Source organism: Varroa destructor, unplaced genomic scaffold, assembly GCF_002443255.2.
Source record: "Varroa destructor unplaced genomic scaffold, Vdes_3.0 BEIS01000006.1, whole genome shotgun sequence".
NCBI classification, from domain to species: Eukaryota; Metazoa; Arthropoda; class Arachnida; order Mesostigmata; family Varroidae; genus Varroa; species Varroa destructor.
The window spans coordinates 4028667-4051752 of NW_019211459.1; the positions used below are offsets into that span (position 1 = coordinate 4028667).

General features: G+C 43.1%; 2 protein-coding genes across 18 annotated transcripts in view; one reads left to right on the forward strand and one right to left on the reverse strand.

Annotated features, from left to right (window-relative positions):
• Positions 1–23086, reverse strand: part of LOC147754762 (uncharacterized) — a 64133-nt gene that overhangs the window by 7481 nt on the left and 33566 nt on the right. For 8 of the 14 annotated variants that reach the window (XR_015330606.1, XR_015330609.1, XR_015330607.1 and 5 more), the window contains 3 exons: positions 19106–19165; positions 8470–8714; positions 8141–8247 (listed from right to left, as the gene is read on the reverse strand). The gene's annotated coding sequence lies outside the window, so the exon portion shown is untranslated. Of the gene's footprint in view, positions 1–8140; positions 8248–8469; positions 8720–16382; positions 17575–17733; positions 17883–19105; positions 19166–23086 lie in introns of those variants that run through there. The other 6 variants (XM_086993603.1, XM_086993602.1, XR_015330608.1 and 3 more) reach the window with 5 other exon arrangements.
• The window catches only part of mmd (disintegrin and metalloproteinase domain-containing protein mind-meld), a 131896-nt gene continuing 111934 nt past the window's right edge, over positions 3125–23086 (forward strand). Inside the window, exons 1-2 of one of the 4 annotated variants that reach the window (XM_086993585.1) lie at positions 3125–5909; positions 22792–22959. In XM_086993585.1, coding sequence (XP_086849711.1) covers positions 22815–22959 — 145 coding nt within the window. In that variant the 5' untranslated portion in view covers positions 3125–5909; positions 22792–22814. Of the gene's footprint in view, positions 5910–20011; positions 20458–22791; positions 22960–23086 lie in introns of those variants that run through there. The other 3 variants (XM_086993583.1, XM_086993584.1, XM_086993586.1) reach the window with 3 other exon arrangements.

Sequence of the window (23086 nt, forward strand, 5' to 3'; positions counted from 1 at the left end):
GCCATCCCAACCTTTGTGTTGAGAAAGCCAGGGCTCATTATTTCACGGCCCACCAATGCCATATAACGTACGTTAAGTGCTAGCGGATAAAAAGGCAAGCCAATATTGAAAGGTGTAAGGCCTTTCGTCTAGGTGTTGCAATGATTTTTCTTTCTGAACTAGAAACCTTTTGTTGGTAGCTCCCTTGTTTATAAGTTCCCAGAGTTACAAGAAGCACAAATAGAAAACATCAAATATCGGTGCTTGTTCATTGCTCCTCTTGTAGCCTTTGAGCTTTTTGCAGACGAAGTAAGGATCCGAAAGTAAAAAAGATGAATAGGTCAGTTCAGATCTTCTATTCGTAGAATGGTGCGTGAAACACACAACGCCATCGGCTGCGTTGGATGCTGAACTGAATTTATTTACCAGCAGCATCTGGCCATCGCTGTTTCCTAAAATGCGGATGATCCTAATTCTAGGACAGCCGAATATATATATATAGAGTTTTTAGCAGTATTTGACGTATTCTCAATTCGGCGATAGTACGCACTTGAGGCAATGTGCCTCTGCCTGAGGCATTCTGAGGCACCTTTGCCAAAGTGGAAACTTACTACGGTTATTATAGTTTTTTTACATATTATCCTTGTTCGCTAGCATCCAATGCAGATTATTGATTTCTATGGGGTTTAAAGAAGCGTGTGAACAAAACGGTTCTGAAGAAACGGGTCGTCTACCTATTTTATGTTTGCCTTCCTTTGTCTAACGAAGATACTGTTATAATGGAGTAAACAAGCCCAATATAATATGGCAGTAGAGTTATCGTCTAAATAGTACATTTTACAAGTACGAACAGCGATAACAATTCCAGTCAAATTCGATAGCATACAAGACGAAAAGTGAGCTGTCCCTTGAGAGAATTTATTAGGAACATCTTCCTTCAGTCGGAGGAGTAGATTAGCCTTAGAGGTTGTCAATACAGCTTACTCAGAGAATCTTCGCTCGCTAGTCTTCATACTGTATAATTAGTCAAATCTACTAGATTGCTGGAACTGTTTGAAAAAAATCTGTATCTAAGCTGAATCTTAGAAGAGGCATCTCTGCTGCTGCTGCTGCTGCTGCAGTTGCTTTCAATAACCTCATTTCAGAATTTACTTGGAGATTTGGGAAGATTCAATACAAAAATGTGTTGAATCATGCCTGTGAGAAGTTTGTACGTACTCTGTCGTGGTGTTGCATTTATTCATCGAGTACAAGAACCGGGTAAAAAGTGGTAATCAGTTAAGACAGCCCAACTAAATACGGTGTATTCTCTGTAACGCTCGATCCTACAACGCATGGAACGTCGTTTGTGATCTGTAGAGTTAGCTTATATTTTTAACTCAAGCAATATGGATACTGCAGCCGCACAAGCTTTTCCTGATGTTTAGAAGCCGAAACTCAAGAGGGCATGTATATAAAATAGTTACTGCAATACTGCGTCCGCACATTTTGAATCGAACGCGGAAATAGGATCAATTCGCTGAACGGCCATCTCACCCGGCCTGATCCATTCCTAACCGTTTCTTTCCTAGTAAGATTGAACAAAAATTCAGGATCGTGTAGTAAGCTATATCACAAGTAGATGCGATTCTAACTTGTTTTATCTGAAATTATAACTGTATCCTTGGTTGTGTGATGTACAAAACTTCTTCTTACACATTTTTTCAGACAGGAAAGATATACGAGGAAGTTTTGCATAAACTCACAGTTTATTAGCGGTCTTTAACTGCGACGCTGAGGACCCCTAGTTCGATTCTAATGGTAGGGCCCATACAAAATAACGCGGTGCTCCGTGCTAGCTTTTCGTTTTAAATACGCCCAACGCGTGTCTTATATGTATATAAGCGTCGTTATAATATATGCTTGAAAATATAGTCGACGGTTTACGATTTGTTTTTCTTGTAAGTGTAGCGGTCCCACCAACAATATAATACAGCGCTAAAATTTTAGACGTGGAACACCCTTCAGCTTTCCCCTTCGGGGTTATTTAGAAATACATACATTCGTTAAGCAGTTCCCTATATCACACTCCTGCATGTGGGCATCATAATGCATCCTTAAACTCCGTCAACAGGATCGGTATAAAGAAATCTCAGCAGCTTGGGTGATCTGTCTATTATTTCTAAGGTATACGAGTGCATCTAATACGTTTATATTATTACACGTTATTAACTAATAGGAAATCTCTAAGGCCTTTGCACATGACTTGCCCAACGGGCAGAAAGAGGGGCACATGCTAAATACTGGCTGGCTGGCTGGCTGGCTAACTCCCTTCTTCGCTCGCATAGTAAAATGCAAGATTGTTTAAAGGTTATTAAATCGTTAGTAAACTGTAACGACCCGTAGGTACAAACAGACGAGTGTCTTATCAACTGCACTTCGTAATCTAAGTCGTCCGGTAACCGCTATGATGATACAGAACAATGCAGCTCACATAAAGCGATAGTATACTACGTGGTAAAAAAAAAACCTGTAAAATATTACAGATGCTGGCCACGACCATGTCCACGTGACAGCTTCCTCCGTTTGCCGATACGGACTGCCATTTGAAGGAGTTGCCAGTCTTCCCTTGATCAGATGGTTGACGTTCATGCGATACGGGTTGGGTGTTTGGTTAGCGTCTTTATCTGGCCGCACAGAACGGCCAAGAGGGCACTGGAAAGGGCACACGGGGGTGTGGGTCTGTGAAAGAGGGGAACAGGGAAGGGATGGCAAAGAGGGAGAAACAGGAACAGAGTATAGGTCTGTGTGTGGCTGAGGAGGGTCTTTGGGGGGGGGGGGGGGGGAGGCCGGAGACGTTGAGCTGCAGAGTTTTGCAGAGAGAAACCCGGCTGCCGCTGGATGGGATACTCCGAAGAAGGATCGGTCGGTGGGTGGGTGGGTGCATAGCCGAATGGCCTGTTGAAGAAGAGGCTATAGACCGGAGGAAACGACCGAACGGCCGTCTGTGGAGTGGAGCTTAGGGGTTAGTTTCAGGGGCAAAAACGGGGTTGAAGCTTTCGGGATCTAAAGGCTGTGTGTGCGGGGGTTGCGGAAAGGGATTTTTCCCCTCCTCCTCCTCCTCCACCACCACTGTCTTCTTCTCCTCTTCCTCCTCTAACAAGGGCCACCAAGTGCCACCCGGAGGGGTCCAGCAGCAAGGAACGCCGAGGTGCCTTTCCTGCCACTACTGCTAGTTAGTTGGCTGTGTGTCTGTCCTCTCGCGTCAGCGGCAGCGGCACGCGCGCGAGAGGCTGAAGAGGCCGTCAGAGTGGAGCGGACAGAGGCAGCAAGACAGACCGCTCGTACCAGTGGGCCGCACAAGCAGTCAAGCGAATAGTGGTAGTTGTAGCAGCCTTGAGGGCGAAGTAAGCGCGAACCCGCTACCTAACCGAACCGGCTGAGTACGACGAAGATGAAGCCAGTGGTTGTGTCGTAGCTGCTACGACTGTTACGAGTATGTAGTGGTGATAATATTAATAGTAAAAATCATGATCGTCAAGGCAATGTTGTTAAGGCTAGTGGTGCTGGTGATCTAATAAGTGGAGTGCGCAGTCAACCGAAGAGATAGTTGGACCGATAAGTTTCGCGCTCTTGACCACTTATCTTTGGGCAAACTAGATCTATCCTTCGCTCGCAACCGCTCATAATCTAGTTTCGGATTTTTTTCAGTCAAAAAATCGTTTGTGTTTCCCCGTGGCCTTCCGCGGTACATTTCACTGATCGTACAACAATCGCCGGTCCTACAGCTTGTGCCATTTCTGCTTCTAAACTGTGGCCATAATTTGTTAGTGTGTGTATTTCTGTTCCCCCTTCTAGAATGAGCGAATAATCTCTGATACTCGGTCGACGAACGTCAACTGAGAACAACGGCAGGTATACGCTCACAACGATCGAATGGCGCAGGATGGTGCTCACAAAACGGCCAAGAGACGTCGGGTTGAATACGTAGAGGGTACGTTTTGCCCATCCGTCCCCCCATTGCATTTTGAAAGGAAACGAAGCAGCTGCCATAAGCAATACAGTAAAAATACACCCCATCGTCTAGTTAATAACAAAGAAAACTGTTTTGTAAAAAAGTCTTAAACAGGCTGCGAGGGGTGCAACAGAAGGTCAAAGAACACTTACTTAATTGCGTCTAAATATGATTTGAAGATCTGTGCACCAGTTTTTGCTTGTGATTTATTTGATCTGTTATTCTGTATCCTAACGGGGTGATAGAACAGGACAGAGAACTGACTAGTGGGTTAAAAGATTGAGAGAATACTGATCGGGTTCACAGGCCTGTCCGCTTGGTCATAGAATACGCTTGGGAACTGCTGTTTAAATGTTGTTACGGCCAATTCGATTGTGTGTGTATGTATGTCGGTGTACGAACGTTTGCATTTACCCAGCGAACCAGCTTTGGCACCGAATCGCACTCACTGACTGACGACTACTCTTTAATATCTCTATACAAGTAAAATTAGCACAATCACGTGCATCTGTGAATGAGTACCACTGAATTTTTTGACTCTGCTGTTGGAGGGAAAGCCATCAAGTTAACGCAAGGAAGGAGATATAGGGTGGCATGAAATAACTAGAGACGTCCGAACGGCTGCTAACCTCACATAAATAAAGGACTGACCATCGGTCTAAACGCAGTTGCTGCCGCCAGCGCCATTGTTTCTATCGATGTTGCCCTGTGATCGATTACGCGGGTAATATATTTTTCGACAATAACCCGGCTATAGGGAACGAGTTAGAATGACGATTGTCGAACGGCCAGTGAAATTTGGAAACCAGACATTACAGTTACCGTTACCACAGTCACGACTGTTACTGCCACGGTTTCTATGAAGATTTTCTGCCACGCGAGTTTCATGGCCAAGCTAGAGACAACAGGTCGAATCGAAACATCAGTAAACGTCGGAATGTATTAGCATAGAAACGGAAGGGGGTTGCAGTTAGTGGTGTGTTGACGCGCCGCGTAGGGCTGGGCAGGGGGTGTGCTCCGCCCCACGCCGCCATCAATTATTGCTAATAAAATCTGCTATTACTGCTACTATTCCCAACGACAACCGTGAAGAACCGAATTCAACGCCGGCGACACCAGCCATACTACTTTTCTGTAAAAGAACGCCTAGTCGTATTTTCAGAGTTAACGTCTCAAGCGACGAGTCCAGCAAGTTCCAGACAGGTACACGTACAAGTGAACAATCTGAACCGGAACGTAACTTACGCAAACGCAATAGAACAACAGTCGCAGCGTAACTACGACAGGATCATCTCGTTATAATTTGTACATACATTCGGAACGTGTTTGGCATTAGCGAATTGGGATAGCAATACGAACAACATGACGAATGCACTAAGTTACGCATAACAGCCCCAGGGCATAATTAAGCCCTTCATGCAATAATAAATGACGATAAACAAGCGGCGTGCGAATGGTCGTCTATTCGTCATGTGAAAATAAATGGATGTTGTTTTTTGTGAGCCTTAAGTGTCCGACGTAAGTTCTCACCGTTTGTTCGTTCGGTTATCACTGCATCATCAATCAACCACCATACGTCAATCAACGTATTCTGGAAATATTCATTGCTGTTTCTCATTTTTATCATTTGTGCACACTGTGGAGTTAAAGCGCACGTGCGGAACAAAAGCACAAACACACGTGCAATACATACAAACACATACACATGCAACGAAGTACTATGTCATATTACGAAGTAGTGATAGTAACTGTACTAAAAAAATCGGAAAACTTCGTCGCTTTTTAGCAGCAGGGTGACACGAAGAAGTCATCTCACAACAACAACAACAACTACTACGTCAAATTTAGAAAAAGGCGCTCAACAAACGAGGCCCGACGCTTCAACGAGCCGCTAGTTTCCTTATGCGAATGCACATCGCTATCCTACGATCACAAGGTGAGAATAAGGACCGTGCACAGACGGGCAGAAGTAATTTTAAGGCGATATAATAAAGAATAAGGCTACAGTAAATGAAACTAATTGTCGAGCTAGACCGGAAATAAGGAAGGCTAGATGTTTTCTCTACCTTTTTTTGGGGGACCATCCTTTGGGCATAGAATTCCGACCTTCACTTCTCATCATATGTTTCATTTTATCGTTAGAGAAGTACTAGCGGTAACGGTTACTTTGCAATTATATTTTATCAGCTAAACGCGTCTGTGTGGGTTATATGGGCAAACACTGCGCTTATCCCATTGATGATCTGACACTGGTAAGCATGCTGGTCAGACCACATGAATCATAGGAGATGGATGAATGCCGGTTTAGGTAAGCAGCGATCTTAACCGCTGTTAGTCGCAGATTTTCGTTGCAGCGCACGAGGGAGAGTAAACCCATCTCTTATGTTCAAACTGAGGAACGGGATATGCTGAAAATATGACCTTTCAAGGCGAAAGCCAAGGAATGCAAACTCGATTTGCAGACTTGGTCGGTTAGTGAGGCCAGTCCTGTTAGCGAGGCTTAGAGGTGTGCAAAGGAAGAACGCTAGCAGGCCGTTCTGAATGAGAAAGGCCAACTCACTGCGCTGCTTTGCTAACAGCTAACCTAGCAGTTAGATGGTCGAAGTAGTGGGGGCAGTCAGCGGGGAGCTGGCTGCAGGAGAACCCCCCAAAAGAAGCGGTCGACGGGAAAAACGAGCTATGTAGCTTCGCTGTTCCCCCTTTTCGAGAAACGGCAGGGCCGACGATAGATCCTTTTACTTTGTTTGCCCGATTAGCAGTCGGTTATCATGGCGGCGGGAACGATAAACCGCTGGCGTTTCTGGTGTCGGCGTGGACAATATGGTACTCAAAAACTTACCCAACACTCGCCCAACAGCTATTTTTGCTCCCGTTTAAAGCTTGCGGATCTGTGCAGTTCCTGTCATTTGAGAACTCAGCAGACGGTCGAGTTGGTGCGGGGAGGAGGGGACATGGTGTCGTTCTCTTCGCTGGCTATTCTAACGCCTCTTGGTCTAGCTGCGTTTCTTCTATGAGAACGTTGTCCTATCTGCCCCCAATGTCGTATCGATGTCCACGTTCCTTACCCTAATGGTTCTAACATTTCTCATTCCGCTGGTTAATTCTGCTACCTGCTAGTGAATGAACTTCGCGAAGACAAGCAGCTCCTTTACACTTTGATGGCTTTCATAAATGGAAATAGTGCAGAGAAGCGCATTGGTGGAAAGTAAGTGTCGCCGTAAACGGGCTAGCTTAGGATAATGCTAGTGAGAACGTCGAATCCATTGAACTACTCTAAGCAGTTCTGGCAGAGAAGGGATACCTGCAGCAGCTGAACGCAGCTTTCAAGAGCGAGGAAGTGGACGTAAGATAATTACGACTGTAACAGAACTGACAAAAAGTAGGCTAACAATAAACAGACTGATAAATAACAAAGGCTTCCCTTCATAACAACTTACGCACTTCTTTGCCTACTCCCTGCAATCTATCCGCGTTTAGCCCACAGCTCTAGTACGATGAGAGCGAAAATTCAGGTCTAAGCAAACTTATTTCAATTACTATGTCATTTTTCGTATAATAGTGCCTATGTCAAATTAATCGAAATACGACTAGCTCGAAAACCGGGTCACCCAACAATGAGGTAGGTAGTTTTTTCTCTAGACCCAATTACACTATTATGGGCTTTAGTGTAGAACTGTCATTTGCTATTGGGAACGTGCACATACAACTTCATATATTTACTGATAGAGTCTAGTAGAGGTACAACAGTCGGGCATAATACCTTGCTTGTGCATTTTCAGTACGTTTTGCCGTTCATGAAGTGATAACTTCTATGAGCGGGAAATCACCACTCGTTTACAATGTTGGTTCTATTAAATTCTAAAATTGCTGAATACTGAACCTAATCTGAGCCCGTATAGGATAACGTATCCAGTAAGTGGATGCCGTGTACAGCCAATTACAATGTACTAATGCAGTCTAATGCAGTACCTGTCAGTAATGCCATGTATAGATGCATCTATTACCATGATAGGACTTCAAATAAGTATATGTAGATCACGCAATTAAGTAGTGGAAAATCGTCGTAATATACAGAACGAAAGACGAAAAAAATAGCGACTTTTCTTAGGTAAAGAAAATTATAATTATTAAAAGCCTAATATTTAACCGTTTTAAGATTGCGCATACCTGTTTTTTATATTTTAAGAGACCCTATTACGCACGTCGATAAATTTCCCTTCTTCATCGACCTCACCTTGGTTTGGCGTTTGAACTTCTGTTCAGCGACCACCGCCCTATACAATCATATTATACAAGCATAAAAACAAGTTTCGATTGGAAGTTAGACAATGTGTGGCAGTACTGCTAGTTGTGTTGACTACCAGGCTAGCCAAATTTTATCATGGATTGAAAAAAAATTTAATGCGGGAGGGGGAGGGGGGGGGGGGTAATCGACAAATTCATTCTCTGTTAAGCTCACTCCTGCAAAGGATAGCCTTTCAGGACAAAAATATTACCTGTGAGAACCGATGCTTTCGTTTGTGAGTGGTGTTACAGCGCCACAGAGGACGTTCGACTAGTTCCGCACAAAAGTTCAGTGCTTTCGTCCGTTGACGAGTTCCGAGCTAGATACCAGTAAGCAGTGCGAGCGAAGATTTTCAAATTGCATGACTCGATCACTTGCACACCCTCAGGTTCAAACCAGGTTAGGTGAAGCGCCCGGCCACCTAACGGTAGTACCGTTGCTGGTGCAGAAGACTGGCTGTGCTTGGGAGCAAGGAAGAATGAACAGAGAAGCGGGAGAGAAAGGAATTTACCGTCTTTCATGCATCAATAGAGACTGATAAACTCGGGTAAATAATTCTACTTAGGCAACTTGATACCTTCGTAGTGGGCTATAGAACGTCGACGATAGAACGCCTGCGAAGCTATGGAGGACTTATCCTTACCCACACCTCGGTAAGGCCACAGAAATATGAGATCGGTAGGGACCGACTGGCACAAGCCATAATCAAATGTAATTGGTCAAATCAAGTGCTTTAAGCGATCAGTCGGACGTTGTGAGTAATAGGTATTACTGATAGCTTCGATTAAATATCGCGCACTATGGATGAAAAAATATTGAAACACTTATATTTTAATACGTTCAGTTAGCAAAAAGCACGTAATGATTTAACAGTAATCTTTGACGGAAGAACCATGATGATAAAGACGATAATGCTTGAAAGTATCTTGATCATCCTTTCCAGAAGACAATTATTGTGGTATCTCGATATCTATCAAGTCCGCTTCCAACAGAACACTCAAAATGGTATAATTCAATTTACATTATGAGAACACGTTTGTCATGTAACGGTAGCTGTGGCAGAAGGCTACGCGTAAGGTTAGCTTAGCGTTCATATATTGCCGAATTGGTCGGATCCTTCTGCGCGAGTAATCCTAAGGAACGTACCTTACCATAAATTGAACGATTTTGGAATAATGGCTTAATTTAAAAAAAATTACGGTGTTTATATAACACTGGCTCAAGTCTCCCAAGCACATATATACACGATATTGTTAATGGCCTAAAACCAGCCAAGTTTCGGGCCATCAGTAGCATATGCGAGCATAGGTATTACTCAGTGTGGAACAATAGTAGATTCGAAAACGTATAATAAATCTGTCACGGTCGTAGCGTATGCCGTTTTCACTGTTTCAACGTTAGCAGGTAAAAAGCTTCAGTTATCTAATTCTTTGCACCGAAACAAAAAAAACCAATAGACCCATCCATTTGACACGTTTGTAAAATGCAGCTCATATTTGATGATATATCATCCTTTTTTAGGGTTTGCTCTGTCCACTACAGCGACCCGACGATCGACAAGTTACCATTGCCTAGCAAACATTCGAAGGGCTTCACTGCGTGTTGTGCGGTTGGAAACCTCAATATGGAAAATTGTTTTTTTGAGCTTAACGTTCGTTACTTGAACTGCTAGGTTTTGCTTCAAATGGCTGTCTTTCAGTAGAAGAACGAATTATGTTTACGCCTAGATTCCATTATCAAAGGTAATATTTCCTAAAGTTTGACCTGGCATATTTGCAAAATTGTACATGACGGTAAGTTTATATAAACTAAGCTATTCGATCCTGTATACAGCATCAGTTACATCCGTATGCGTGGCCTTCGTAAGAACCTCATCATTACATCTTTAAAACGTATGCGGTTTTCCCTCTACAGTATAATCGTACTTCTTTTTTTTGCATTGCCTCAATGTAGTTACATACTAGAATCAAAGTGACCATCCATGAACGCATCGCAGATTCGAGGCTGATCTGATTGGCCTATCCATTTGTTCAGGGTATCTTTCATGACGCATATCCTGCGCGGACTGTAATTGAATCTTTCACTATTATTGAGGTCCTATTTCAAATGGAAGAAGAAGAGATACCTCAATTTCCTTTATGGAGTAGACATATGCGCATACGCACATCTGGTCAGTGATTCGTATGGCTATGTCCGTTCCCGTCGAAAATACCAAGGAGCCGTTGATTCGCATTTGGTTATCTATGATCAGGTCGTTTGCTCTAGCGTCAGAATTACACCAGACACCTATCGCTTGATTAGACCCATCGAATTATTAGTGTTAATGTGTAGAATAGAGTAGGTGTTACTCAATTGATGGTCATTGATTCACAGCAAATAGTGGTAAAATAGATTGTCTTGAAGTGTCGCGGTGGTCGTCACTATCCGACGGGTGGAAACTTCAATATAACTTGAACAAATACCCAGTTCTATGGCTGAGAATATTTAGTTATTTGTGAATATATGACTGTATCTATCTTGCATAGTAGCTTGGCTTAAATGCACGTTGACACAAAGAGTGATGATTAAAGCCAAGTTCTTTATCTGTCCAGTTAGACACCTGACGCGGATGATTAGTTCAACTAGCGGCTTAACTTCGTAACAACTAAAAGTCTCTCCATACAAACTTACCGCGCAGAACATGTATGCATGCATAACGACACATTGTTGCGGCCAAATGGGATATTAACGCTTATTCTAGCCAGTATTCTTCGTTCGCTTCAATATCTATTCAACCGCTGTCTATTTGGTAACTTATTTCTCTTCAGAACGAAGATCGTTAATCGTGCCATATTAAACAATACGAAATAGCTTTATTCCATTCGAACAGCGTTTGCCGCCGACGAATCCTATACACATCCGATATGACTAGTAGCTTCCGCGACATTGCCCGCATTGGCTGTACCCGAAACGAAAGTGCGACCAGAAGGAGGAAAAAAGGCCAGTCCAAACTGATGCGCAAGGACTTTCGCGAATTAGAAGTTGTACTTGCTGTTACTGTACTAGCAGAAGTAGCGGTATAGGGTATAGTCGCGTGCCCCAGTTCCTGCAATCGATCCGTTCTCGTCTTCCCCACGCCCTTTGGTGCCTTGCCTCCGTTGGTTGGCTAGCCGCGTGGCTGCTCTTTTCGTCCCTGCGCAGGGAACTCTACGAGCCAAAAACTTTATGGCGCCCCTTGCGCTCCCGGGCCTCAGTTCACGTTCGTCTAATGACACAGCACCGATAGTCCGCTACCCTACCCAACGCATCGCCCACAGCGCTCAGAATTGCCTTTTCATTCCCGAAACAGCGGCAGCGGCGACACGACTTGATCCACAGTAAGGCCATCGTTCTTTGTTTTCCTGTAATATCCCTCTCCTTATTTTACATCCCGTTTCCTGCCTCGTCTATAATAACTGATCGACCCCGGTCTGCTCTCTTTTAGTCGCCCTGTCGCGAACCCTACCGTAGTCCTTTCCAACCTTTCCCAACAACACATCTTGGTAGCATTGTTCGCAGATAGGACGTTCAAGTAACTTCTCTTTCAACCATCCCTGCTAGAGAGGCGAAGCACTCTCAGATGGCGTTCGCACGGGGAAGCGTTTCCGGAAGCGACAATGGGTCGCCAGTGATCAGTATGGCGTGTTATATAGATCGCTCGGTGAGGGTCATGCACTGGGGCCATACGATAGGAAGCATAATAGTGAGAATAGCCAAACTGCAGCTTTGCGTCGCTCCACATGACTTCTAGGTTCTCTGAAAAGGCAGCGCTCGTACATTGTGCACGTATCACATATCCGACGAAAATGAGTAAAACTGCAATTGAGCAAGGGGATGGCCCAGGTAGAAGGCTCACACTACGAAGCCTTTAAGGAGCCATCAACACTAGCAGGGTGAGCGTGAGGATAACAATGCGGGCTCCCTCGACTGCGACTTTCTTTCTCTATCTCTCTGGTGAGCTATCGTTCGGCGTAAATCCGAAAACCAATTACAACTCTACATCTGCCCGTCTCGCTTTCCTTCTCTCTCGCAAACGTTATTCGACCTGGATCCACATGCCAACCTGTGCTGCTCTATACTTCTGCACACCGCTGCGACGCCACTTTGCATTGAGTAGCACCCCTGATGACAGTGACGTAAGCGGGCTCTATACCACGGCAAATGACAACGAGATCGCTACTGCTGCTGCTGCTGCCGCTGCAGGGCTATCGGTCTGTTTGCAGAAACATCTCGGTGCTGTACCCACCACCATCACCATCCCTAACCTATCTGTCACGAGGAGGCTAATGGGAGCCTTAGAAGGCGAGGGGTTTACGCAGCAGAAAGCATCGGAGATCTCTCGCTACACGTCATGGATCACAGGACACTACGAAGAGGTCGGGGAAGAGCATCCAGGTGTGAAATTGTCGTAATGCCTCTTCTGACCCCGCTCCCTACCTGACTGCCTCTTCGATCCCTTTTTACTCCCATATACCTGTGATTCCTAAATGCTGAGTGCTCCTCGGCCACATTGAGCACTGACTGTGTGCTCGAGTACATTTCGGATACTGAACCCTAGCACTGCTTGGAAACCCATCGAGTAATTCTGTACCCTACATCCGCAAGCGGCATAAGGATGCACTACAAAACATACGAGGAACACAGGAATCGCAGTCGGCAACGCTCGATCACCTTACGGCCGACTTCAGGCTTGTAGGCTGATATTTATGCACTATACAGAGCTGGAAAAATGCAGCAAATAATCAACAGTTGAAATCGGCCAAAGTTTGACATCATGTTTTCCGGGAGTCAAATGTAGAGTGGGATCTCTTGCTTGTTCAAACGCTTCCTACCCTCCAAAATGCGTAGCCATCCGAAAACACGTGCGTATTCTCCCTTCAAGGATTGACACGTTCTCTCAGCGAGTCCGTTACGCAATGTCTGCAGCGTGACGTTTGCTTCCATTCTAATAAGTAGCCAAACGCATTTTATTACCCTTCGTTCGCGCGCAGTTCTCGTCACTGGGTTCACATACGTTGCCAACCATTCCATTGCCTACCGGACTACTGCCATTTTGATAACTCTGTATAAACGTTTCTGCATAGCGCTGCCCCTCGTCGTAAACATGATCTAGCTGAGCGCGAGTTATTTTTGCGGCAGTAAAACGGACCACGAAGAAATTCAATGAACGGTTTGTGTCGTGAGCTATTCCGATGTCGAACCCAAAAGAATACCTAATCTAATGCGATGCAAACGAACACAGGATGTCAAATGTACGACAACTTCATGCAATATATATGTTGTTTCTATACAATATCGCTATGCGGATCGATAGCGATACTGTATAGAAACAACGCGCTGGACGAAAGCTACAGACGCAACATGTGCTGCCAAACGAGTGGGACTTTACAACAACCCTATCTAGCCCTGTCACAAAAGTGCAAGCTAACAGCTGGCAGCTATGGGGAAAATGACTGAATTACGCTTGACAAAAGGCGTTCGCTATGCTATCAAGACATGTGCTCCAAAGTTGCGCGTGTTCTAATAACTTAGAGAGTAAAATATTTGTTTGCTTGTCTTAATGACTCGTTGTGGTAGGCTCACCTCGTTTCATAGTGGAAGCTAGTGTATGATAGAATGGCTCGGCAATACGGGACGTAAAGGTTGGAAACAACGAAAATGTGTGTTCGATTTTGATTTTTTTTTTAATATATTTCCTTAAGTGTTTAGTGGTCTTCTTCATGCTATGGAGAAAAACGATGCAATACTAGATTGCACAATACTAGAGAGTATTAAGCGCTGAAACCACTCAGTATCAATACTCTCTATAGCCCGGACATTGTCTATGGCACGCTATACATCACAACCCCTTAATACAAGTACTAGAAACATGTTCGACAATTTACTGTATAGTCAACGATTTACATTGAAGAAATTCGGTAGGGGGTGACGGAAACGCAAATGTTACGCTTAATCAGATATTCTAGCGTATATATATATATATATATATATATATATAATATATACAGTGATTGTATTAATATGGAGGTGTCGTTTAATAAAAATTTCGTTGATACGCACAGTAGTAGCGCATCAACGGTACGCGACGAACTTCTACGAGAGTCTATGGATGTTCCAAATGAATCAAGCCACCCGTATAGCTACATAAACATCTATTAGCTTGTTAGTTAGCAAGCAAGCACAGCTCAGAGGTCAATACGAGTGCCTCTTCTACAGAATCAACTTCCATCGCTTGGGTAACTTATTTTGTTTCAGAAAAATAGAATTAAATATATCTTTATTTTGCTGGCAGAGTTAATCGGATTGCTGAAAGTAATTAGATTCTATCTAGTACATGCACCGATTGAGGGTTTTCTTGCCCGAAACCCACCGTCACTCATCGCTATCTAATGGTTACTGCCCATTTTAGATGTATTACACATAGCTGTACATTATATTAGCTTTTTTCTATTTCGCCAAGCGTTCCTGCATGCTATGCACCCATATAGTCTATAACAACATTATCTTTATGGGCTGTTTTTTCTAAGGCTGTATCCTAATTATATTCGGTGCGTCCAAGCAAGCATGTGTACGAGCTAATTGGACCTTGCTCGGTGCACGATAATCTGGATCGCATGAATCGGACCATCGTATTTCTGTAGCAAGGTTTTTCTTTGACAAGTTCCCTTGCAGAAGCTCGCGACCTTTGAAGCATGGTACCTTGCCCCAAATGGTCTACGGGCAAATAAATAGCAATGGTCAATCTTTAAGCCAGCCCGTAAAACAAGTCGATATCATCGTATTGACGAGTCTAGGTAATCAGGCGGGGCACATTTACGTTCAGACGCGTAGGTTTTAGTGAACCGCTCGCCTACTAACTATCCCCGAATCACTATATATTTATATACTAACCTTCCACGAGAAGATGGGCAAGAAGTTGCGTTTGTCTACACGATATTCGCTGATCTATACCTGAATCAGTTAAGTGTCTCCGATGCCTATCTACCATATTTGATCAACATGTATTCACTTTCTCTGTATTTTAGAATCAATAGAAAAGTATATGCCTTTCAACTGTCGGCCTTGCAAATCCTTTGTAACTTATATATGGGCAATGAAGGGTCCACCTGAAAAGAGCATTGCACTTGTCACATTTTTCGTGCTCTGAAGAAACTTGAAACGGTTTGGTGTTATAATTTGGAACAAACTGCTCGTTGCATTGTTTTTGCGACGGCCACGTCTACCATCGGACTGTCATTTTGGGAGGCCTTATCGCCTGCGTTGAACGTGCACCTAGGCGCGTTGGAACGAATATATGACGACATATATATTCATATTATATCTACAACGTTCCTTCGAGGCGAGAACGCCTGCCATCCAGCACCAATAAACCGCCTCCCCTATTTCTATGTCCTATATCTGCGTAACCTAACCTCTCTATTAAGTTAAATAGATTTGGCTACGAGCCGAAGTTGCTCGACCCAGCCGAACCCGTCGATATTGAGAGCGAATATTCTGCTATTGCTGCTAAAGCGACGCCCGCCTCCAGAAAGAAGCTGTGTGAGATGTCTCTCATGGAAAAGAGCGGGATACGACCCAGCCCGAAGGAGGATTTGCGAACGCTTGCTTTTAATTTCCTTTCCTTAGTCGTCCAACGAAAAAAAAGTAGGGAGCTGGTCCCGGAAGAGAGAAAAGGGAAGGGTCTCCTTCCGTCAACCTTCAGCGGGGATTTCTGCTTCGGAAGTTGTTGCTGTAGCAGCAGCTGCCATTGTGGAAGACTAACACGCTATTCAGTGCCTGACAGAGGTCGCCCGAACCCAGCGAAAGCGGTTCAGAAATCAAATTAGCCGTAATCCATACTCATTGGAAATTGTCATTTAGACAAGATTTAGATTTGGCCAAAGATTCCGGTTTACAGCGGACGCGTATAGAATAAGGAATGATAACTGTAGGAAAAATGGCATTGGAATGGAGGTCATCTATAGTGAGCGTAAGTGCGAACCATTTTATACGACGTAACATTTTGTCTCATAATATTTCTATATTACGAGCGTTGCTTTGTACAGATATTGATGGAATTAATAACAGCGAAGGATTGGCAACGAGCCTTTTAAGTAGCACAACTGGTCAGTATTTTTATTAATTATCGTGTTTATTTTTGCAAAAATTGTGCAAAGACGCCCAACGTTTTCAACGTCGATATTGTCGTAATGCATAACAAAGCTTGGGGCATCATGGAACCTCTTCTAAACATTCGCCGAGGCGCCGATTATAATTATAGCACTGAAATTGTTGGTACAATAACAAACTAGGACAAATTGTTAAGCTCAACAGCGCTGAATTAGTCCTCTCAACGGCTTGCGCGGTAGACGCACATTTCCGCATATAGCGTTTTCGCAATTTTTAAGTTAGTCTTTTTTGTAACGCAGAAGCTGTCGATACAAGATCTTCATTTAAGAGTCATGGTTGAGCATGGCATGAACTATTTTTTGTCACAAGAGATGATTCTTGTCTGTCTAATAAAAAATATGGTGTTCCCAATCGACAAGAAATAACACTGTTTGAGTTCAATGATTCTCGTAGGGTTTCTTTGATTAGCTAACACCATTACATTATTTCTATATAGGGCAGTTTTGCAAAGTGAAACTTACTATATGTTGTGAAACGTTAGTTACGGTACGCACGAGCTCCATCAAACGCCTCTGGCGAATGAAAGAAAAACATGCTATGACCTTACCAGCATGTTAGCATAGTCTCACTTATCGGTCTGTGAGGGCGTTGAACATAGTGTAATTTATAAAAGTATAAAGATCCTAGTCGGCCAATGCGGTGGCAGCGGCAACAAGAGTGGCAGCACTTAGAGAAAATGGATAGTGCTTGTACAGATGATTATGAATAGATTAATCGTGTTTTCTGCTTTCGCATTGCCCCTCCTGTTTGGCTCGGCCATCGCTGCTGTAGCCCTTCCACCGTTACCTTCTATCTCACTTTCGCAATGACGATGAGCTAAAATTAATTAGCATCAGATCAAGCGCACGCAATGGGATAGCTCTTCTCTGCGCCAACAGCCACCCTTATCCACGATCTTCGACTTAACAAGAGACGACGAAGCGGTGGCAATGGCAGCGATCTGTTTTTTCTGACGCAACGTAGAGTTTTTGTTGTCTATAGCTCCAACTACGTTGCCTACGAAGTAAAAACAGTTATCATATATAGATATAGACACACGACAGGGATTACGAGTCCGGCCCGCGTGTCACCAGTACGACGTCTGTGTTTGATAGTACCTCTGCGCAAAAGCACTACGACCAACACTCGCCTGGAAGGGGACAAGAAACTGAGAGATCGACGGGTCGTCTATTCCCGCATCTGACAAATCTCTACCGCTATTTTTTATTAAATTTGATTTAGGTACGCTATACAGAATTGACTTAACAAGAAACAGAACTATTATAAGTAAGATAAGAGGTAATTTTACCTATCTTTCATTTAGTCTTGCTTGAACGTGCTGCCCTTACGGTTTTTTACTGGCTGATCCGTTGAGATTAGTGCGTGTTGATCAATCCCAATGTGCTATTCCATACATCATAACGACGAGACAGCAAACGTCATCTACCGCTAACACAGCTGGGATGCAGCCAGTAAAGGGGCGTAAAAAATGAGGAAATGCATTTTGTTAGGGCAGGTCATTCGCCGGACCGATCTCCAAGGGGCAAAGATGATAAATGGCTCGAGGACATTTAGGCTCCAGAAACGGCGAACATATAGGCTGGCCAGCCGAAAACCACATGGAAGTCGTGAAAGCGTTCGCTATTTGTCGAATTTATCTCTATCGCTATTATTTGCTTTTTATCACGCCCTAGGAGGGCAGTCACGTATAGCGAGGCGCAGTAAACGATGACTGTAGATGCACTACTAAACCCATTTATTGAGAGAAAAAAGCCATGCGTTCGAATACCAGTTATACATTTTTTAAATTGCCCTCTTGAATTTTTTGCGATTCGGTTATACTTCATTTACCTATGACTACGATATATCCTGCCCGTTCATTTAAAGCCATGCACTTTTAGTCATATTTAGTATGTAAACAGGATTTTCTTGCCTGCAGATGCATATCACTACTAGTATACAGGGAGCAAATGTCACCCAATATGGCCAAATATGAATGGTCGCGAGTGGACCTTCAGGAAAAAGTTCCACACAAATTCACAATTGATTTCTAAGAAGCTATATAATTATATACATATAGCAATGACGTTTTTCTGAATAGTTTAGCTGCCTTTAACCTGGTAATTGCGGGTCGACGATTTGGAAATTGTACGCGTTTAATATAGGTAACAATAAGATCTCCGACGTCATACATCCTAATTCGAGACGCGATATTTGCCACGGTTTAACAGAAATTGCCCTCTAGAAAATGCTTTTGATCTTTCAACGTAATTATAAACAGCATACTTCGAACCTGTTCAGTTTAATCCCGCAAAAAAAACTAATTTATTCGTAACAGCTGTACGATAATAAGAACATCTTTAAAGATTCACTGTAGAGACGACTATTTTTGACATAATTTTATATTTCTGTTTTTTTTTTTCCGTTTAATTAACGTGTTTCTCCGCTGCGATAAGGAATCGTTATATGACAACAATATTTTTATACGTTTGTGGTGCTATTCGAGCCATTCAGCTTCTTACTATATCTGTAATTGCTATTAAGGACATTTTGTGGCTGGTGGTGAAGGGAAAAAGGCTTCCTCGTGTATAATTAGCCTTGTTACGACCTATAGACACCGTAATATTGCTCGCGAATCGATGAAAGCAGCTAATACTAAATATATTTATTATTACACTCACTTGTAATACGCTGGAAAGTTTGTGCTATTTAGTACGACTTACGCCATGCATGAGTATTATCTGAAATAATACAAACATAATTTTTCTATTATTTAACTTATAATATAGTACTACACTCAAACCGGTATCACTGTGCCATATTAACCAATCTCGAATCAAATAAACGATCTCATAGATTTCAGTCTACCTACTTGTACTTACTGCCATGTAGTGCCATCCAGCGTTAGATAAGCTAGCCCTGGGTTTATCTGGCAGTTGAGTCCATCTATTATCACACTGACTGTCTACCCAAAATTTCACAGATCATATCAGGTCATAAATACTATGTTGCAACACGAACTGCAATTCAAATCTATTAAGCTGCTCTAGATACCAATTTGAACAACCCGCCCACTCTGCACCACTTACGAACTGTGCTATAACGATACGCCTAACTCGACGTGAATTAGATATAATAAAAATACCGCTGCGAGTTGTAAGACTCCAGGGGCTCTTATGTTTTCCGACGTCATCTTGCCCTTAGCTCACGCCCCTGAATTACTGCCTGGGCAGGTTGCTTCTCACTGCTGATAGCACTTACATAACCCAGAGAGGTTTTCGCCGAGATAAAGCTGTCCGACTTCGTCCTTGACGATACCGCTTTTCTCTATGTCGAGATTCATATAATGGCGAACGTACCGTATTGATATCTCGCATTTAATTAATAATCACAAGGTAGAGTGCATAATGTACGCTGGCGTATGTTTCGGTCTCTTTTGCATCAGAACTTCCAACAAAGCGTCTCGCCTGACAAAGCACAGATAATCGTATTCTATTTTTCGTTTACAGAATACGACGGATTAGTTTTAAAAACATCTGCACATTGCCTTAGGAGGCCATGATCAAATTCGAGATTCATGCGACGTCTACGTTCGCTTATCGTATATTTCATCATTATCATATATTTATCGTTATACAAAAAAACGTCGTTGTTTTTAGACCAGGTAAGTAGTTGAAGAAAAAGCAGCGGGAGGTATATAGAATATCCAAGGGCATATTGACTATGGCATGTTCCTTAGAAACGACTGCAGCACACAATACGTCATGGATATTTTCAGCCGACTATCAAATTCTGGATTGGTCATTACGTGCTGGTAGTCAAATAAACGTGTGCACGCCTTGAAGATGATTTTTGCACCAATCAAATAGCGGAAGCTCCACCGGCTCTAAGCGACGAGAGCAACGACTAATCAGGAGGGGATGCCCTCTTCCGCCCGCTATTCGCTAGTCATCCACAGGAAACGCATTACACGATCCGCTTCCGGCCCTTGACCTCGCGTCGAACGCCTCGTCCTTCTCGTGCATTATTCTGTGTACGTTCAACATTAACGCCTAGAACACTGCATGTGAGTTTTTTTTATACTACTATAGATTTTTAGATAGAGGCAACGGCAAAAAAATAATCTATGGCATCTTGTTCTGTAGCTGATCTAGACGCAAGTAAGCTTTGTCCAGCAACAAAACCGATATGCTTCACTGTGATCATTCCCTAGTTCATTTTTTACACCCATCGAGCCTTTAGGCTTAAGGTCGCCATCTACTGGTACCTTTTGAATTTCGCTAGCTTTCAAATATGATTCTTTAGGATGCGATAAACATGCATATTCAGAAATATATTCTGCGATCATTAGTTTTCATGGCTTGAATGGCATAATCTTATAATCTTTTCGAACAAACAGAGAGGTTCCTCTGTCCAGTTTCTAGGTCCATTCCAATAGTGTGTCAGTCTGCCTAGGTTGTGGCTGATTTTCTGTTTCAGCGTAGGCATAACATGACATACTGGTCTATATATGGCAGCGGCTTACACCGCACATCAAAATAATCTATCCGCCATTACGAACATAAATAATGATTCTCGAAATCCAGGGCCGATTCGAGGCCCTTGTTCAAGCGACCAACTAGCTAGCTAGTCGGCGAACCACCGGCAAAAGGACCTTCGTTTGCAGGACTGTTCTGGCGCGCCTGGATAGAAGGAACAATTTGCGGAAGAGTTTCCTGAACTTTTCCTCAGAATGAGCAATAGCGCAAAGACCATCACCGGATGGAACGGGCAACGGCAGAAAATCGATCGGTATTGCTGAAGCCGAGCGCCGACGGCGAAGGAGCGGTAGCAGCAGCGGGGCGGACAGGCGAACGACGTTTTTAAAGCTTCCTCTGCTGCTTCATGAGTTCTAGGAGGCACGAACTCAGTAAAGCGCTGAAAAAATACAGGTAAAATAATGAGAAGAAAAGAACGGTTTCAACGAAGTCGGAGGAGAATTGAAGAAGGCAAACAAAGGAAACGCTCCGCACCACTGATAACACCACAGGGCGGTCGTTGATCGAAGAATAGCAATATTAAATTGACGTTGACGGACATCGTGCATTGCACGTAAAATGCACTATAAAGGGCGAGAGAAAATACTATCCATAGGGAAGCATTGGTACAAATATAACACATACGCACTTATAGAAGACAATTGTAAAGCCATACACTGCAGTCAACATATTAAAAAATACGAGTTAGGTGTACATTTTTTATCGATTAACAATAGATATAAGTGCGCTACCAGAAAATCATACATGATTCGTATGTTGAATCACGACCTAACTACATTTAATAATAGTAACAGTGATAACGATAAGTATATTGTTTCAATAATGACCAGTGGAGATACCTTTTTGCTGCGATCATAATCACTCACTTACATTTCACTATATTGGAAGTACAAGTTACTGACACGTAACGAACTATTGCTTGTTCAGCGACAAAAACAGTCGGAACGTCTACAACTGCGTTCGCTGCCAAGGAACTTGATTCACGAATGATCGAGAAGTACGGGTACTCTAGCTAAAAATTTTAAATTGTCTCACTCCTTTCTTATGGGATGTAACAATTAAAAGAACTAGTACATCGAATGATGGATGAGGTGAGCACGTCAAAGCAATTGCAACGAAAAGTTCATTATACAGCCGAACTTAGCATGAACTTCAATTGTTCCTAGCATTTTCCCACATGTAATATACATACGACATATGTAATACCCAAACGGGCAAAAGATTAGGTGGCGGCTTGTATTTATTTAAAAAACATCTAAACAATGTTTCCTTGGACTACTACACAGTGAGTAACGATAGGACACCAGGCAAACTCACGCATAATCGCTATGAATGGCGTAATTGATTTAAATCCGTACTCTCTGTAGTACAGACGGAGATTTCCTGTCTAGATCCTGGAAAGCTGTGCGAATTCGGATTAAAGTTGCATAGACCTATCAGCTTAGGCCCAAGATTTTTCGACTGGTTGATTCTAGTCAAACCATCCCCCTAATTCTCATTCTGAACCAACCAATATCAGCTGACATAAAAAAAAATTCGGAGTCTTCCGACCCTCGAAACTCTGCGCCTCTTTCAATAGCATTAGCATTGTTTTCGGTAACGACACTAGACGTAGCTTTCCTTGCCTGAGAATTATAAATAACTGTCAATTCTATGAAATCTGGGAGTTATGAGAAGATAATCACACATGCGGAATATTGTATTGATTTTAAAAAAAAACTGTTGTCAAATGGTCGTGATCACGTGGCCACTTTCTGGTGTGACAAAGCTTTGCACCTGTCCAACTGAATCCGTTTTCTCTAATGCTTGAATTTTTGTTTGGGTTACAGGAGACGAGGCGTAGAGCCCAGCCATGATGGCGGCACCTCAGGCGTGTTTAGTAGGTCGAAATCTTTTGGCCACTATTTTAGCGCTTTTGCTAGGGATGACCATTTGTCTGCCTACTGACACCGTCACAACAGGCCCCAACGAAGAAGAATCTGGACTGCACAAAAGAGGTTAGACAGGAGACATACGACGTAGTAGAAACAGAAGTATCAACATTAACACTCGTATTAACTCAAAACGAACCACTAGATAATATAGGCAAAGATCTTTATTCAAACTATAACTAGTTGATTCTGA